This window comes from Xyrauchen texanus, chromosome 49 (genome assembly GCF_025860055.1).
Source record: "Xyrauchen texanus isolate HMW12.3.18 chromosome 49, RBS_HiC_50CHRs, whole genome shotgun sequence".
Taxonomy (NCBI): domain Eukaryota; kingdom Metazoa; phylum Chordata; class Actinopteri; order Cypriniformes; family Catostomidae; genus Xyrauchen; species Xyrauchen texanus.
In genome coordinates, this window is record NC_068324.1 from 900700 (window position 1) to 920699 (window position 20000).

Sequence of the window (20000 nt, forward strand, 5' to 3'; positions counted from 1 at the left end):
TGTTTTGTGTTTCATGCCACCCAAATCTAGAAAACCCCCCCGAATGAATCCAGCATTTATCACAATTAAGATCCATAAGTTGCATTTATCGGTTGTAATTATGCATATTTCTGCAGGTACACATGAGATTACTCTGAATCATGACATTATTAATGTGACAATGATTGCATTGGGATTGTGTAAACTCTACAGAATAAAAGTCAACTTCACTCTTCTCCAACATGAGAGAATAATGATTCTGCATGTTGATGCCACTCTACTTTAGCTGGTATTGTACCATAAGAGATAAATACGGTATCGTGACAGTGGTGGTATATACTACACCTCGCTCCATTCACTGCTGGTCCAGTCGGGACAGGACTGTTCATTACAGGGTTCTGATAGAACTCTCTGCTGCTCCACACACTCTCTGTCCACCAGCCTGCGACCCAAATTATTCATACAGAACGCCTGACGCATCCGCACCCCATCACCACACGACTCAGAGCACTGAAACAACAATACAACCCAATAGAATTGAACAGAACACAAGAGAATTTGAAATTAAACAGAAATAACTAGAATTGAATACTTATAAAATATTATAGAATTAAATAGAATAAACTGGAACAGAACGGAACGAGAATAGATTAAGAATGAAATAGAAAAATAGAATATGAATTAAATTACATGGAATTTAACAGAACAGAATAAGAATAGAATATGAAAAAAATGGAAAAGAATAGAATAAAAATGAAATCGAATATAATAAGTATAAAATAGAATTAAATTTAATAGAATATGAATTAAATGGAATAGAAAAGAATATGATTGAACATAAGAATAGAGTAGAAAAGAATATGAGAGAAATAGAATAACAGATGAAAAACAATAACTGAAATTGAGTAAAGGATAAAACAGAACCGAATAATAATAGAAATAGAATAGAATAGAATAAGAAGGAAAACAGAATGGAACAGAAAAAAATAGGATGAAGAATAAAATATAGAAAAGAATACAACAGAACAGAATAAGAATTGAATAGAAAACAACAGAATAAGAAATAAATAATAAAAATACAAATTAAAGAGTAAAATAGAAACAAATAAAATTAGAATGAAACAGAATAGAACAGAATAAGAATGGACTAGAATGAAATAAAATAGAACAGAATAAAATTAGAATAGAATAAGACTGAAATAGAATAGAATAGAACAGAATAAGAATGGACTAGAATGAAATAAAATACATTCAGAATAAAATTAGAATAGAATAAGACTGAAATAGAATAGAATAGAATAAGAAAGAAAACCGAATGGAACAGAAAAAATAGGATAAAGAATAAAATATAGAAAAGAATACAATAGAACAGAATAAGAATTAAATAGAATACAACAAAAAATGAATAAATAATAAAATACAAATGAAAGAGTAAAATAGAAACAAATAAAATGAGAATGAAATAGAATAGAACAGAATAAGAATGGACTAGAATGAAATAGAATAGAATACAAATAGAATAAGAATAAAATAGAAAAGAATACAATAGAATAGAATAAGAATAGATTAGAATAACAATAGAATAGAAAAGAATAGAATAAGAATAGAATAGAAAAGAATAGAATAAGAATAGAAAAGAATAGAATAGAATACAAATAGAATAAGAATAAAATAGAATAGAATAGAATAAGAATAGAATAGAATAAGAATAGAATAGAATAGAATAAGAATAGAAAAGAATAGAATAAGAATAGAAAAGAATAGAATACAATACAAATAGAATAAGAATAAAATAGAATACAAATAGAATAAGAATAAAATAGAATAGAATAAGAATAGAATAGAATAAGAATAGAATAGAATAGAATAAGAAGGAAAACAGAATGGAACAGAAAAAAATAGGATGAAGAATTAAATATAGAAAAGAATACAATAGAACTGAATAAGAATTGAATAGAAAACAACAGAAAACTAAATAAATAATAAAATACAAATGAAAGAGTAAAATAGAAACAAATAAAATGAGAACGAAACAGAATAGAACAGAATAAGAATGGATTAGAATTAAATAAAATAGAACAGAATAAAATTAGAATTGAATAAGACTGAAATAGAATAGAATAGAATAAGAAAGAAAACAGAATGGAACAGAAAAAATAGGATGAAGAATAAAATATAGAAAAGAATAGAATATAACAGAATAAGAATTGAATAGAAAACAACAGAATAAGAAATAAATAATAAAATACAAATGAAAGAGTAAAATAGAAACAAATAAAATGAGAATGAAATAGAATAGAACAGAATAAGACTGAAATAGAAAAGAACACAATAGAATAGAATCAAATGAAATCACATAAAAGTCTTAAAGGTACAGTAGCAAAAACAGCCTGTTTAAATATAAAGATTTTTATGGTGTAAATTATAATAAAATCATAATTAGGACCATTTATGGTGCAAGACACCTAGAAAAACATTCTAAGTGGACGTATAAATAAAATGGTACAAGTGTAGAATCTGAGCCTTTTGTTGCGTTGCACACCTGAGACCAGGTGCTGTACTGCCAGCTCTTAAGGAGGCAGTCTCCATGGCAACCCTCTCGTGTCTGCGGTTTGGGCAGGTCTGCACAGGCTCTGCCCTCCAAACGCTCACTCAGTCTCTCGTTCTGACTGTAGCGCATGCACAACACGTCCAGTGTGCGGTGACCCGGTCCACACTTACTGGAACAATCACTTCTGCCCGCGACGTGCCATCTGAGAAGGACAGAGAGAGATCCGTCAACACGGGACACTTCACAATACAGCTGACATCCATTCAGTTCAGTTTGTTTGGTTGATGTGAAACAAGTGATCCAGGCGAAAAATACCCCAGATATGTAAGATGTGCCCCTGAACTTTATTACTGTTTTGTAATTCAATTGATTAAAACATGCTTTGTTTATACAGTTAAATTAAAATGCATCCTGAATAAGTAAAAAATGCCCCTAAAAAATCTTTTAAAAAAGTTTTTCTAACAATACTGTGATGGCTGTTTTGAAAAGGTTTATAAGCAATATTTGTTTTGTATTTGTTGTACAACTATTGATGACATTTGCAAGTGAATCATTCAGACAGTTCTCTAGTGAGTCATTCACACCAGTTTGCTCGTGAATCATTCCAGACTGGTTCGCTAATTAATCATTTAGACCGATTCACTAATGGATAATTTTGACCGATTCACGAATGAATCATTCAGACCAATTCGCTAATGAATCACTTGACTGATTTGCAAGTTAATCATTCAGACAATTCTTTAGTGAGTTATTCACATCGGTGTGCTTGTGAATCATTCAGGCCGATTTGCTCGTGAATCATTCAGGCCGATTCGCTCGTGAATCATTCAGGCAGATTCACTCGTGAGTCATTCAGGCAGATTTGCTCGTGAGTCATTCAGACCGATTTGCTTGTGAATCATTCAGGCCGATTCGCTCGTGAATCATTCAGGCAGATTTGCTCGTGAATCATTCAGGCAGATTTGCTTGTGAATCATTCAGATCGATTTGCTCGTGAATCATTCAGATCGATTTGCTCGTGAATCATTCAGACCGATTTGCTCGTGAATCATTCAAGCCGATTCGCTCGTGAATCATTCAGATCGATTTGCTCGTGAATCATTCAGACAGATTTGCTCGTGAATCATTCAGGCCGATTTGCTCGTGAATCATTCAGATCGATTTGCTCGTGATTCATTTAGACCGATTCACTAATGAATAATTTAGAGCGATTTACAAATGAATAATTTAGATGATTTGCTTATTAATCATTCAGAGCCAGTTGCTAGTGACTCATTTATGAACCGACTCAAAAGAACTATTCGCTCACAAATCAGGAATCACATGTTACTTTACAAGTTTGAGCAAGTTTTACTTTACCAAAGCACTTCATATTCATCTGGATGATGCAAAGACAACTAATGCAACTTAAAGCTAAAGTGTGTCACTTTTTCAGTGTTAAAATTTGTAGGTAATTTTAAAAAACTCTAAACGCTATTACAACTCCTCAGTTAGTTTAGCAGTGGAACTGCTGTGTGTGAATACCTGAGTTCACAGTCTGTATTGCAGGGCTCCGTTGTGGCCCGCGGTCGAGGTTGATACTCGCACCTTTGCTCTGAAACCACCAAACGGTCACTCTTACGAATGCACACAGCCTTCCGCCTCCGCTCACCTGCAAATGAACACAAACAGTGACAAATTTAGTGATATTGCATGAGGTGTAAAGGTTCAATGGCAGATGGTTGTTTACTTGTAAGTAAACATAGGGGCACTTTGGACGAGGTACCACAAAGAAATGGACCCAAAACGGCTTTATGAGTTTCAAAAAGGAAATGTTACCCTGGCACACGCGACTGCACTCCTGCCAGGGGCCCGACGGCTCCCACGTGAACTGCTCTCGCTGCTCTTCAATGGGAATACTGAAGGAATATCTCACATCAGGATTATACAGGTTCCCAACACACAGAACCTGAGACACACACACACACATCAAATATTTGTTTAATCAGACATTGTTGGAGGCTCATGCTACTCTCCGCGATCCACGCACAAATCACCACACGCCCCATTGAGAGCGAGAACCACTAATCATGACCACGAGGAGGTTACCCCATGTGACTCTACCCTCCCTAGCAACCAGGCCAATTTGGTTGCTTAGCAGACCTGGCTGGAGTCACTCAGCACACACCTGGATTCGAACTCACGACTTCGTTTATTTTTACATTTCTTGAGTTGTGTCATGCCATTCCGTGTCCTAGCCAGATGCAACTAAATAAAGCATCGCAGAACACAATGTTTTGTTGCTTGGTTTCTATTTTCGTCATGTTGTGCTAAGTAGCCCCGCCCACAGTGAAATCTCATTGGTCCAGAATCATGCTGTGGTTTTGTCGAATTAAGAAGCAAACAGAAGTTAAGAAGAATTGTATTTCTAAGAATGGTTCATGAATCCAGCCTCAGAATCTCTGCATTTGTTGTTGTTTCTCTTGCCTGCAGCACGAGCTCTTCCTCGATGCGTTCTGTGCAGTTGATGCGCTCCACAGTTGTGTTTGATCCACTGTACTCGATTTCTGATCCCTTAAACGTCACCTCTCTTTTAAACATGGACACCACGAAGTTTCCGTTCAGGAGGAAGTTGGAGTGACTGTCAGACAGAGCTGAAGAAAGAAATCAAGGAAAAGATCAGAACTGGTCATACTGATTGATTTATTGATTGATTGATTGATTGATTGATTGATTGATTGATTGATTGATTCATTGATTAAATGGTTGATTAATAAGCTGAGTAACAATTTTAAAATCGTTCTGATTACATGAAAAGCATACGGTAGCAAGTGACAGTTATGATGCTCCCACATCTGGCAATTTTGAATAAACATACGGTGACACTTTACAATACGGGTGCATTAATAAGCATTAATTAATGATTAACTAATGCACAGATAATATTGAGTTAATGTATAACTCATGATTAACTAAGCATTAATTAATGATTGCCACATCAGCAACTAATAAAGAGTCTGTCTGAATAATATATTGTGTCATATATGGATTAATTCCCTAACGATTTATTATATGAACTAATAGTGTTAATTAATGTGTTAATTACCACAATGAGCTGGAGCCATGTATTTGAACTTCCACCCAATACAGGTGCACTAATATGCATCCCCCTGTTTTTTTTTTTTCTTTAGTGAGGCAATGTTTTTGGAAACTGATGTTAAACAAACAGCTTTTATAAAGTCCAATGATGGTCATTAAAGATAAACAAGTTCTCAAGTCATGACTGTTTAGGCAGTACTTTGGGTCTTTATTAGTTTCTGGTGTGGCAATTATTAATGAATGGCTTAATTAATGAGTCATACATTAACTCAATATTATCTTTGCATTAGTTAAGCATTAATTAATGATTATTAATGCACCCTTATTGTAAAGTGTTACCAAACATACTTCAAACTCCGGTACTTAAGAGTCAAGAAAGTAAGCTGTATGACTAACTCTGTACAATTACCACACTAAAGCCTTAAATGATATCCAAACTGTTTGCACAGTAGTTCTTAGTAAATCACTTGCAATATGCCACTAAATCACACACACTATTTGTATTTGCATAAACAAAGTAGTTTCCTTATATGTAATCAGGGTACAAACCTATTGAAGTCATGTTGGTGTGTTAGAGTGAACTTAAAGTGTGTTCACATGTGTTTGTGTTTGTTTGACTCATTATTTGGACATGTATCATGGTAATGAAACATTATTTGGACATGTATCATGGTAATAACATGTTATCTGGACATATACAATGGTAATAACACATTATTTGACTTTTGATACCATGTTTAAGGTACTTTGAAGTTCTTTGTCCTCCAATGTAGTAATACCATTTCTTTGGACATATACCTTGGTAATAATATGTTATTTGGACATGTACCATGGTAATAACATGTTATTTGTACATGTAACATGTTAATACCATGGGTTTTTGGATATTTACCATGGTAGTGGCTAGGGATGTGCCCAAAGACAAATACCTTATTCGGAAAGACACAAATAATGACTTTGAAACGAATAACTCACTTTTCCTCACTCTGGAAGTGTATAGTTCTTGAAGGGAGTGCAAGGGGCAACTAATAATACACTCAGTTATTGACCAGACTCAATGACTGCTGAGTAAAACTGGATCAGCAGCGCCTGTGGCAGGTTGAACTTCCTCAACTGGTGAAGGAAGTACAAACTCTGCTGGGCCTTTTTCATAATGGAGTCAATGTGGGTCTCCCACTTCAGATCCTGTGAGATGGTAGTGCCCAGGAACCTGAATGACTCCACTGCTGCCACAGTGCTGTTCAGAATGGTGAGGGAGTCAACCATCTCCACTGTTTTGAGCATGTTCAGCTCCAGGTTGACTGCACCAGTGAGCCAGCCATTCAACCTCCTTTCTATATCCAGACTCATCGTCATCTCGGATGAAGCTGATGACAGTAGTGTTGTCTGCAAACTTCAGAAGCTTGACAGAGGGGTCCGTGGCAGTGCAGTCATTGGTATACAGAGAGAAGAATAGTGGGGAGAGCACACATCCCTGGGGGGCACCAGTGCTGATTGTACATGTGCTGGAAGTGAATTTCCCATCTCACAAGCAGCTGCTTGTCCATCATAAAGCTGGTGATCTACTTACAGATAAACACGGGAACTGAGAGTTGGTGTGATTTGTTCTGGAGTATAGCTGATGATGATGGTGTTGAAAGCTGAACTGAAGTCCACAAAAAGGATCCTTGCATATGTCACTGGTCTGTCCAGATTTTAAAGGATATGATGCAATCCCATGTTGATTGCATCATCCACAATTTGCTCTATAAACAAATTGAAGGGGATCTAGAACGGGCCCAGTGATGTCCTTCAGGTGGGCCAACACCAGTCTCTCAAATGCCTTCATGACCACAGACATCAGAGATAGAACGGTCTGAAGTCATTAATCCTGTGATTTTGGGTTTCCTTGGGACAGGGATGACAGTGGAGCATTTGAAGCAGCAGGGAACTTCACACTGCTCCAGTGATCTGTTGAAGATCTGTGTGAAGATAAGGGGCCGGCTGGTAGGCACAGGATTTTAGACAAGTGGGTGAAACACCATCAGGGCCCTGTGCTTTCTTTGTCTTTTGTTTCCGGAAGACCTGGCATAACTCCTCACTGCATTCACACATGCTTGTGGAGGAATATAAAAACTCCCACAGCAAATAAAAAGACTTACAGTTGATAAAGAGCACTTCCAAATAAGGACAAAACATCTTATTTAACATTGTTACATCTGTTCACCAACTTTCATTGATGAAAAAGCATGTTCCACCGCCTCTCGTTTTCCCCGTTAACTGCACAATGCGATCCGCTCTGAACAATTGAAAGCCCGGCAGATGTAATGCACTGTCCGGAATGGCTTCACTTCTGTGAAGCCCAAGGCAGCAGAGTTTGAAAAGTACTTGTTTGTAGGGGTGAGGAGATGTAGTTTGTCTGTTTTGTTAGGGAGATGAATATTCGTCAGCGCTGTTCAAAAGCCGTGCTGATGGAGCTTGACCAGGACACTGGCTCGCTTCCCTCGCCTGAGTCTCATTAGCGTGCTTAAACAGCACAGCTGCGCCTCCGACTCAAATGTCCAGCAAAACGTCCAAATAGTAAAAAACTGGGAAAAGATTGTCTGGTACCTGCTGCCGAATGTTCAGCAGTTCATCCCTGGTAAAACTGATTGGAAAAAATGACTTAACACAGGACAAACAAGTAAAAGCAACAAAGGAATTGGAGAGCTCCACACCGAGGTGGCCATCTGAGGTGTCATCTTCGCCATAATGGGATAATTATGTCATAGTAACAGATACAAATACAGATAATGGCTTCGCTGCAAACCCCTAGCAATAGCATATTTTTGGGATATGTATCATGATTACAACATGTACTTTGGGCATGTACCAATACCACAGATTTTGGATATTTACCATGGTAATAGCAAGTTTATCATGGTCTTAAATTAATGTTTTTTGGACATGGCACCATGATACTACCATGGTATTCTTTTAAGTATATTTGAATACCATGTAAATACCATAATATATGAATGTGGTAACCATTCAGTACAATTATATATATTTTAAAGAACCATTTTATTATGATCTGATACCATCACTGTGCCATGGTAACACCAGGGTAATCTGGGTAATCTAGTTCACAGTTCTTCTGAACTCACCAAGGTAGTTATCATCCTCCGGAGACCCTGAGTAGCTGACTTGCTTTATGTCAATGTTTGTGGCACCAGCAGGTATCCGTACCACAACATTGTAACCTAAAATAGGAGACAGTGTTGAGACAGAGAAATGCAATTTTAACCATGTTTGGACAACAGCAGACAGAGTGTTTGCTCAGCTACACAAACTCAAACTCTGAGAGATTGAGGTTGACCTTTGGGCTACCCTTGTCACAGGAGTCAACACTGCCAGCCTGTCCACAAGTAATGAAGACTTAATTTTAACTAAACCTGAACCTAAAGTGTCCTGAATGATGTAAAAGCAACATCTGAGCAATCAAACTGTCATTCTGAAGTCTTCTGATGGCCTCCACACTGTTGAATGCAGCTGTCCTGAATAATAGTGCAATAAGAGACATGTGTTGTCCTGAGTTGGAGGACATTATGATATTGAAGAAACGCTGGAGAAACTAATGTAAATCTCACCGTATTGTGCATTGTTGAAGGTTCCTGCGAGAGTTTTACAGGAGGAGTTATCTCCACCACAGACTCCACACTTATCATTCCTGGCCTTTGAGTTCAAAACATGGTCACAACCTGCTTGCTGAAAGAGCACACACACACACACACACACACACACACACACACACACACACACACACACATACACACATACACATAAACACACACACACATAAACACACACACACACACACACACACACACACACACATACACATAAACACACACACACACACACATACACACACACACACACATACACATAAACACACACACATACACATACACACACACACACACATACACATAAACACACACACACATACACATAAACACACACACACACACACATACACATAAACACACACACAAACACACACACAAACACATGCACACACACATAACTTACGTTCAGATATACAGTATATATGTTATCACTAGAACATGAGTTACAAAATTAAGAATACGATCAAAATCATGTAAATAACTGGCATCACTTACAACAAAAGATTTAAACATAATTTATCATGGCAATAGCATGATTTCTGGATCTGTACCATGATTTTACCATGTTTTTGGATATAGATCATGGTAATAGCGTGATTTCTGGATCTGTACCATGATTTTACCATGTTTTTGGATATAGATCATGGTAATAGCGTGATTTCTGGATCTGTACCATGATTTTACCATGTTTTTGGATATGGATCATGGTAATAGCATGATTTCTGGATCCGTGCCATGATTTTACCATGTTTTTGGAAATAGATCATGGTAATAGCGTGATTTCTGGATCTGTACCATGATCTTACCATGTTTTTGGATATGGATCTGTGTAATAGCGTGATTTCTGGATCTGTACCATGATTTTACCATGTTTTTGGATATGGATCATGGTAATAGCATGATTTCTGGATCTGTACCATGATTTTACCATGTTTTTGGATATAGATCATGGCAATAGCATGATTTCTGGATCTGTACCATGATCTTACCATGTTTTTGGATATGGATCTGTGTAATAGCGTGATTTCTGGATCTGTACCATGATTTTACCATGTTTTTGGATATGGATCATGGTAATAGCATGATTTCTGGATCCGTGCCATGATTTTACCATGTTTTTGGATATAGATCATGGCAATAGCATGATTTCTGGATCTGTACCATGATTTTACCATGTTTTTGGATATAGATCATGGTAATAGCGTGATTTCTGGATCTGTACCATGATTTTACCATGTTTTTGGGAATAGATCATGGTAATAGCGTGATTTCTGGATCTGTACCATGATCTTACCATGTTTTTGGATATGGATCTGTGTAATAGCGTGATTTCTGGATCTGTACCATGATTTTACCATGTTTTTGGATATAGATCATGGTAATAGCGTGATTTCTGGATCTGTACCATGATTTTACCATGTTTTTGGGAATAGATCATGGTAATAGCGTGATTTCTGGATCTTTACCATGATCTTACCATGTTTTTGGATATGGATCTGTGTAATAGCGTGATTTCTGGATCTGTACCATGATTTTACCATGTTTTTGGATATGGATCATGGTAATAGCGTGATTTCTGGATCTGTACCATGATTTTACCATGTTTTTGGATATGGATCATGGTAATAGCATGATTTCTGGATCCGTGCTATGATTTTACCATGTTTTTGGATATAGATCATGGTAATAGCGTGATTTCTGGATCTGTACCATGATTTTACCATGTTTTTGGATATGGATCTGTGTAATAGCGTGATTTCTGGATCTGTACCATGATTTTACCATGTTTTTGGGAATAGATCATGGTAATAGCGTGATTTCTGGATCTGTACCATGATTTTACCATGTTTTTGGATATAGATCTGTGTAATAGCGTGATTTCTGGATCTGTACCATGATTTTACCATGTTTTTGGATATGGATCATGGTAATAGCATGATTTCTGGATCCGTGCCATGATTTTACCATGTTTTTGGATATAGATCATGGTAATAGCGTGATTTCTGGATCTGTACCATGATTTTACCATGTTTTTGGATATGGATCTGTGTAATAGCGTGATTTCTGGATCTGTACCATGATTTTACCATGTTTTTGGATATGGACCATGGTAATAGCATGATTTCTGGATCCCCGCCATGATTTTACCATGTTTTTGGATAAGGATCTGTGTAATAGCGTGATTTCTGGATCTGTACCATGATTTTACCATGTTTTTGGGAATAGATCATGGTAATAGCGTGATTTCTGGATCTGTACCATGATTTTACCATGTTTTTGGATATGGATCTGTGTAATAGCGTGATTTCTGGATCTGTACCATGATTTTACCATGTTTTTGGATATGGATCATGGTAATAGCATGATTTCTGGATCCGTGCCATGATTTTACCATGTTTTTGGATATAGATCATGGTAATAGCGTGATTTCTGGATCTGTACCATGATTTTACCATGTTTTTGGATATGGATCTGTGTAATAGCGTGATTTCTGGATCTGTACCATGATTTTACCATGTTTTTGGATATGGATCATGGTAATAGCATGATTTCTGGATCCGTGCCATGATTTTACCATGTTTTTGGATATAGATCATGGTAATAGCGTGATTTCTGGATCTGTACCATGATTTTACCATGTTTTTGGATATGGATCTGTGTAATAGCGTTATTTCTGGATCAGTACCATGATTTTACCATGTTTTTGGATATAGATCATGGTAATAGCGTGATTTCTGGATCTGTACCATGATTTACCATGTTTTTGGATATGGATCATGGTAATAGCGTGATTTCTGGATCTGTACCATGATTTTACCATGTTTTTGGATATGGATCATGGTAATAGCGTGATTTCTGGATCTGTACCATGATTTTACCATGTTTTTGGATATGGATCATGGTAATAGCGTGATCTCTGGATCTGTACCATGATCTTACCATGTTTATGGACATGGATCATGGTAATAGCGTGATTTCTGGATCTGTACCATGATTTTACCATGTTTATGGATATGGATCATGGTAATAGCGTGATCTCTGGATCTGTACCATGATCTTACCATGTTTTTGGATATGGATCATGGTAATAGCGTTATTTCTGGATCAGTACCATGATTTTACCATGTTTATGGATATAGATCATGGTAATAGCGTGATTTCTGGATCTGTACCATGATTTTACCATGTTTTTGGATATGGATCATGGTAATAGCGTTATTTCTGGATCAGTACCATGATTTTACCATGTTTATGGATATAGATCATGGTAATAGCGTTATTTCTGGATCTGTACCATGATTTTACCATGTTTATGGATATAGATCATGGTAATAGCGTGATTTCTGGATCTGTACCATGATTTTACCATGTTTTTGGATATGGATCATGGTAATAGCGTTATTTCTGGATCAGTACCATGATTTTACCATGTTTATGGATATAGATCATGGTAATAGCATGATTTCTGGATCCCCGCCATGATTTTACCATGTTTTTGGATATGGATCTGTGTAATAGCGTTATTTCTGGATCAATACCATGATTTTACCATGTTTTTGGATATGGATCATGGTAATAGCGTTATTTCTGGATCCGTGCCATGATTTTACCATGTTTTTGGATATGGATCATGGTAATAGCGTTATTTCTGGATCAGTACCATGATTTTACCGTGTTTTTGGATATAGATCATGGTAATAGCGTTATTTCTGGATCAGTACCATGATTTTACCGTGTTTATGGATATAGATCATGGTAATAGCGTTATTTCTGGATCAGTGCCATGATTTTACCGTGTTTATGGATATAGATCACGGTAATAGCACGATTTCTGGATCAGTGCCATGATTTTACCGTGTTTATGGATATAGATCACGGTAACAGCACGATTTCTGGATCAGTGCCATGATCTTACCGTGTTTATGGATATAGATCACGGTAACAGCACGATTTCTGGATCCGTGCCATGATCTTACCGTGTTTATGGATATAGATCACGGTAACAGCATGATTTCTGGATCCGTGCCATGATCTTACCGTGTTTATGGATATAGATCACGGTAACAGCATGATTTCTGGATCCGTGCCATGATCTTACCGTGTTTATGGATATAGATCACGGTAACAGCATGATTTCTGGATCAGTGCCATGATCTTACCGTGTTTATGGATATAGATCACGGTAATAGCATGATTTCTGGATCAGTGCCATGATCTTACCGTGTTTATGGATATAGATCACGGTAATAGCATGATTTCTGGATCTGTACCATGATTTTACCGTGTTTATGGACATAGATCATGGTAATAGCGTGATTTCTGGATCTGTACCATGATTTTACCATGTTTTGGGGCATGGACAATAGCAATAGCATGCTTCTGGACACATTCTATGAAAAGTATTCTGTGAAATACATTGTGTTACCATGTAACTTGTCAAGTATATAAATATGGTAATCGTTCAGTACCATCTGAGGTTGTTACATACCCGGCACAGTCCTTGTACACAGATGTCATAGGTGTCCGGTCCACACGCGGTTCCGTCTACGACCCGATCTCTCAGCTGATAGTATGCCATCGTTGCGGCAACACGACAAAACAACTTACAACGATCCTTCATTAGAACTGTGAAGAAATGGAAATGAGAGCATCCTCTGAGCAATAGCATTGTGCTTCAGGTGTGTTCTAACAGACAGGAAGCACAGATCTGAGGTCAGAGGTCATATACCGTCAAACACTCACTGCCACTGTACTTTGGCACCCAGCGGACGGTGGGAAGCAGGCCGTTGATGTTGAAGTGTTTGCCGTCGAACTGCGCACACTGCTCCTCTCGGAAATCCCTCTGGCCGCGCGGACACGCCTCCGTATTACACGAGCGGAACTTCATTCTGCGTCCGACACAAAACCGCCCGCCGTTCCTCGGCCTGAGAACAAACGGGTGAAAGACAAACATGCTTTTAGATCTTCTTCTTGTGTCTTGTGTGCTTGATTTGATCTGTCTTAAATGTTTTATTGTATTTAAAAAAGCACACATCTAGGGGGTCAGGGTAGTTCAGTGGTAAAGACGTGGAAGTGGAGTTCGCCAGTTCGCATCTCAGGGTGTGTTGAGCGTGGATGCCGCGGTGGATGGCATGAAGCCTCCACATGCGCTATGTCAACAAGCCACGTGATAAGATGCACGGGTTGATGGTCTCAGACGTGGAGGCAGTTGGGATTCGTCTTCTGCCACCCGGATTGAGGTGAGTCACTACGTGACCACGAGGACTCAAAAGCACATTGGGAATTGGGCGTTCCAAATTGGGAGAAAAAAAAGCTAATTAGTGCTGTTGTCAAAGGTGATCTTCTCTTTACTCCCCCACCAGAGCGCTCAGGTCTTCTCAACAACTTCTTTTGAATGTTCCTCGTTGTCTGTATACATCTAAGGGTGATTGTGCCTTCTGTGGGTGTGAGTGTGTGTGTGTGTGTGTGTGTGTGTGTGTGTGTGTGTGTGTGTGTGTGTGTGTGTGTGAGTGTGTGAATGCGTGTGTGTGTGTGTGTGTGTTTGTGTGTGTGTTTGTGTGTGTGTGTGAGTGTGTGAATGTGAGCGTGTATTTATCACTTTGTGGGGACCAAATGTCCCCATAAGGATAGTAAAACCCGAAATGTTTGACCTTGTGGGGACATTTTGTCGGTCCCCATGAGGAAAACAGCTTATAAATCATACTAAATTATGTTTTTGAAAATGTAAAAATGCAGAATGTTTTCTGTGAGGGTTAGGTTTAGGGTAGGGTTAGGTTTAGGGGATAGAATATAAAGTTTGTACAGTATAAAACCATTATGTCTATGGAAAGTCCCATAAACATGGAAACACAACATGTGTGTGTGTGTGTGTGTGTGTGAGTGTGTGAATGTGTGTGTGTGTGTGTGTGTGTGTGTGTGTGTGTGTGTGTGTGTGTGTGTGTGATGTGTGTGTGTGTGTGTGTGTGCATGGAAACACAACATGTGTGTGAGTGTAGGTGTGTGAGTGTGTGTGTGTGCAAGTGTGTGTGCGTGTGTGTGTGTGAGTATGTGAGTATGTGTGTGTCTGTGTGAGTATGTGAGTATGTGTGTGTGTGTGTGTGTGTGAGTATGTGAGTATGTGTGTGTGTGTGTGAGTATGTGAGTATGTGTGTGTGTGTGTGTGTGTGAGTATGTGAGTATGTGTGTGTGTGTGTTCTCACTCAGGTTTATTGCAGTCTCTGATTGTGCTGCGAGTTCCTCCTCCACACGTTCTGGAACACACACTGTACGGCCCCCAGGGGCCCCATTCACCGTTCACCGGCTTCATGTCCATCTCCTTATTTACACACATGCCATGTCTGCAGTGCTGCACACACACACACACACACACACACACAACACACACACACACACACACACACACACACACACAAACACACACACAAACACACACAAACACAGTAAATAACATCCCAGAGTAGGAACATCTCAAAATAAAACCATCAAAATCACTGACAGATTTACAACGAGCACAGAAGAGACTGGTGTTATTCATTCAGTCCTCTGATCCAGAAGCATTATCTGGACATTATTCTGTTTATTACAAAACTCCACTGGAGACATGATCAGATGTTCTGTGTAAATCAAGCATTAGATGAAACTCCTCTGAGGATAACTGACACTGATACATGCTGAATGAAAACATGCAGGACTGCAGTCTGTGTGTGTATGTGTCTACATCGTCTATTAAAGCTTCACATGATCTTGACATGGTCTCACTAAAACTGTCACTCTGCCGCTCCCAGATTCCTCTGATTGGCCCACTGTTATAAAACTGACATTGAATAGCTGCGTTTCAAAAGTACCAAAAGAACCATTCAGTCAGGACCCCTGATGCCAAATGAATGCCTTTATTGATTAGACGAGCGAAGCATAATAGCAACACTCAATCGATATTATGGCAGTATCTGACTCTCTAGAGTCATCTGTGATCTCTGTCATCGGTGTGAACACGTCCAGCTCCGACTCCAGCCAGACAAACGCTCTCCAGGAACGAGTCTTTTTATGCCTGGTAACTGAATCCCCACGTGCTGCGAGGCGATCTTGAAGGTGGGATCACTGTGCCGCTGGAATGCTCGACAGGCTGGCGTCTGTCTCACGGCATTACACTGGCCTGTCGCTGGCACACACTGAGGCACTGAGGTGCTACTGCGATACGGAAACTCAAGAGGGCAGATAAGAAAGACAGAGCTCATTACTGTCTCTCTCTCTCTCTCTCTTTACTATTACTCTTGTTTCTCACTACTGTCATGTTCCTTTCTCTCTTCCCACATCTCATCTTAAACCCTTCCTTCAAACTTTCATTGTCCTGTTCCTCTCTGACTCATAAGAGAAAGTTCTGTGGCAGTACCAGGTACAGGGATGGTATCAAATGGTAATGCCTTGGGATTTGCTCTCTGAAAAGACTTGTACCAAAAATACAATGGTGAAAACTAAAGGTGTAGTTTTGTACTGTGCAGTGAATGATTGCCACATCCATAACACAGTATTTACACGGCCCAAAACAAGGTAAAACTATGGACCACATCCAAAGAAAACATGGTATTACCATGGTAATTGGCCAAAAACATGCTATCACAATGGCACATGGTCAAATCCCAGTGTTACCATGGTATATAGGTGAAAACATGGTAAAACTACAAAACAACATCCAAAACACATGGTAGTACCATAGTAATTGGCCAAAAACATGGTATTATCATGGTATATGGGCTAAAACATGGTAAAACTCTGGACCACATCCAAAAAACATGGTATTATCATGGTACATGTGTGAAAACATGGTAAAACTAAAAAACAACATCCAAAACACATGGTAGTACCATAGTAATTGGCCAAAAACATGGTATTATCATGGTATATGGGCTAAAACATGGTAAAACTCTGGACCACATCCAAAAAACATGGTATTATCATGGTACATGTGTGAAAACATGGTAAAACTACAAAACAACATCCAAAACACATGGTATTACCATAGTAATTGGCCAAAAACATGGTATTATCATGGTATATGGGCTAAAACATGGTAAAACTCTGGACCACATCCAAAAAACATGGTATTATCATGGTACATGTGTGAAAACATGGTAAAACTACAAAACAACATCCAAAACACATGGTATTACCATAGTAATTGGCCAAAAACATGGTATTATCATGGCATATGGGCTAAAACATGGTAAAACTATGGACCACATCCAAAGAAAACATGGTATTACCATGGTAATTGGCCAAAAACATGGTATCACAATGGCACATGGTCAAATCCCAGTGTTGTAATGGTATATGTGTGAAAACATGGTAAAACTATAAAACCATATCCAAAAAACATGGTATTATCATGGTACATGGAATAAAACATGTTAAAACTATGGACCACATCCAAAAAAATATGCCAAAACCCAGTGTTACCATGGTATATGGGTGAAAACATGGTAAAACTACAAAACAACATCCAAAACACATGGTATTACCATAGTAATTGGCCAGAAACATGGTATTATCAAGGCATATGGGCTAAAACATGGTAAAACTCTGGACCACATCCAAAAAACATGCCAAAACCCAGTGTTATCATGGTATATGGGTGAAAACATGGTAAAACTACAAAACCACCTCCAAAACACATGGTATTACCATGGCATATGGGCTAAAACATGGTAAAACTATGGACCACATAAAAAAACATGGTATTACCATAGTAATTGGCCAAAAACATGGTATTACCATGGCACATGGTCAAAACCCAGTGTTATAATGGTACATGTGTGAAAACATGTTAAAACTATGAAACAACATCCAAAAAAACATGGTATTACCATAGTAATTGGCCAAAAACATGGTATCACAATGGTACATGGCAAAATACTGGTCTTATCATGGCACATGGGTGAAAACATGGTAAAACTATAAAACCACATACAAAAATATCATGGTATTACCACAGTAATTGGCCAAAAATATGGTAAAACTATGGACCACATACAAAAAACACGGTATTATTATGGTACAAATATGCCATGGTATCCTGCAAAACTGTGACACATGTGTAGTGTTCCCATAAAAATATATAACTGGCAAACATGGTAATGCTCTGCTTTTTATTTCTTGGTATTCTTTGAAGTACCTTGACGTGAAATGAAAAATCCAAAGCAGAAGTACCGTAATACAGCCACAGTACCTTTCATTGTAAGTGCTGATTTCTCTTCTCAGCGTCAATAATTCTGTGTCTCTATACTGAATCAATCCTTCTGCTGACAGCTCAGAGACTCAGAGACTGATATCGTGTGTCACTCACTCATGACTGCTTCATTCAGAACACGACAGGAAGTAATGAACTCCTGGCAAACGGCGAGTGTGATATCCATCTCTGTCTACAGGGTTTCCCTTTCCCCTGATGAATATCATCGGAGGGCAGCTTTACAGAATAGCGTTCCGGTGGTTTACAATCTCTACCCCTACAGCCATTACACCAACACGACCGTCCGCTCCGAGTTTGTCCTCAATAATTGCACCTGCGGCCCGGATCAGCCGAAAGCCTCTTCCACAGTCAGTTATAGAGAACCTTTAGCTAATAACCGCGCAAATACGCTCCGTGTTCCCGCGGCCGAAGCGTCTTTGGCCTAAAGAGAAGGATTAGTCTAAAACTGGTTCAAAGGGCAACGCTCCATGGAACGGGACACCTTGCTAGAAGGAAAGAAGGAAAGAAGGAAAGAATACTAAAACAGGCCTAGCCTCAGAGTACTGCATATGTTCTCTGGCACGGCTGTAAACCCTACACTCAGGGGTCAGGGGTCAAATGCTATGCGTATTGTACTCTAGACCATCTTTACATATTCTGCCCTTCTCTGAGTTCACCGTACACTATAATAGCTCTATATTGTCCCTGGAAAGCGGAGCGGTTAGCTGGTGCGTGCCTGTGCATAAATGCATTATATATTAAGATCAGAGGCAGACGGGTCAGTGCACACAACACAGAAAACTTCACATTTCTGCAGAATTGGTGCACAGATTTTTGTCCAAAGTTCTGCACATCCTCGGGGCCCCATATGGGCTAATTTGAGATTTCAGCTCTGTGTTTCAACATATGCAGAACTGACACCAGTACAGAAAGAGATGACCCAGCTGGCACACTGAATCTGATGCACGTGTTTGTCACCGAGAAGTGAGATGTGTTTTATTTATTTGTTATTTGTTCATTTGAAGCGTGAAGAGAATTAGAATTAAGAATTGATAAACATTCTCTGTTGGCTGTTATACTATTTACTCGACATTTAATTTAACAGTTAAATAAAAATATTTAATTTGAATTAAACTTTAATTTATACTACATGAAAAAATATAGACATTTATTATAAACATAATTTTTCTCTAAAGATTAAATATAATTTATTATAAACATTATTATTATTCAAAAAATATTTTATAAATATTTTTAAATACATTTATATACGATTTTTTTTAACAAATACTACATTTTTGTTTCAAATATTTAAACAACACTAAATAATAATAATAATAATAATAATAAAGAATTATTAACATTATTTAAACTACATTTGATATAAAATTATTACATTTATTTAAAAAAATCATTTTATTTAAAATACTATTTTCTCTAAAGATTATATATAATTTATTATAAATATTATTATTAAAAAAATATTTTATAATTTTTTAAAAATAAATATACATTTATA

At 37.9% G+C, this 20000-nt stretch overlaps 1 protein-coding gene across 1 annotated transcript in view; it reads right to left on the reverse strand.

The window, feature by feature from the left end:
• Positions 1-20000, reverse strand: part of LOC127640120 (A disintegrin and metalloproteinase with thrombospondin motifs 20-like) — a 97984-nt gene that overhangs the window by 32816 nt on the left and 45168 nt on the right. The window contains exons 12-21 of the mRNA XM_052122523.1: positions 15459-15604; positions 14002-14183; positions 13748-13884; positions 9217-9334; positions 8734-8829; positions 4997-5163; positions 4349-4478; positions 4055-4181; positions 2522-2732; positions 325-489 (exon numbers count right to left, since the gene is read on the reverse strand). Coding sequence (XP_051978483.1) covers positions 325-489; positions 2522-2732; positions 4055-4181; positions 4349-4478; positions 4997-5163; positions 8734-8829; positions 9217-9334; positions 13748-13884; positions 14002-14183; positions 15459-15604 — 1479 coding nt within the window. The remainder of the gene's footprint in view (positions 1-324; positions 490-2521; positions 2733-4054; positions 4182-4348; positions 4479-4996; positions 5164-8733; positions 8830-9216; positions 9335-13747; positions 13885-14001; positions 14184-15458; positions 15605-20000) is intronic.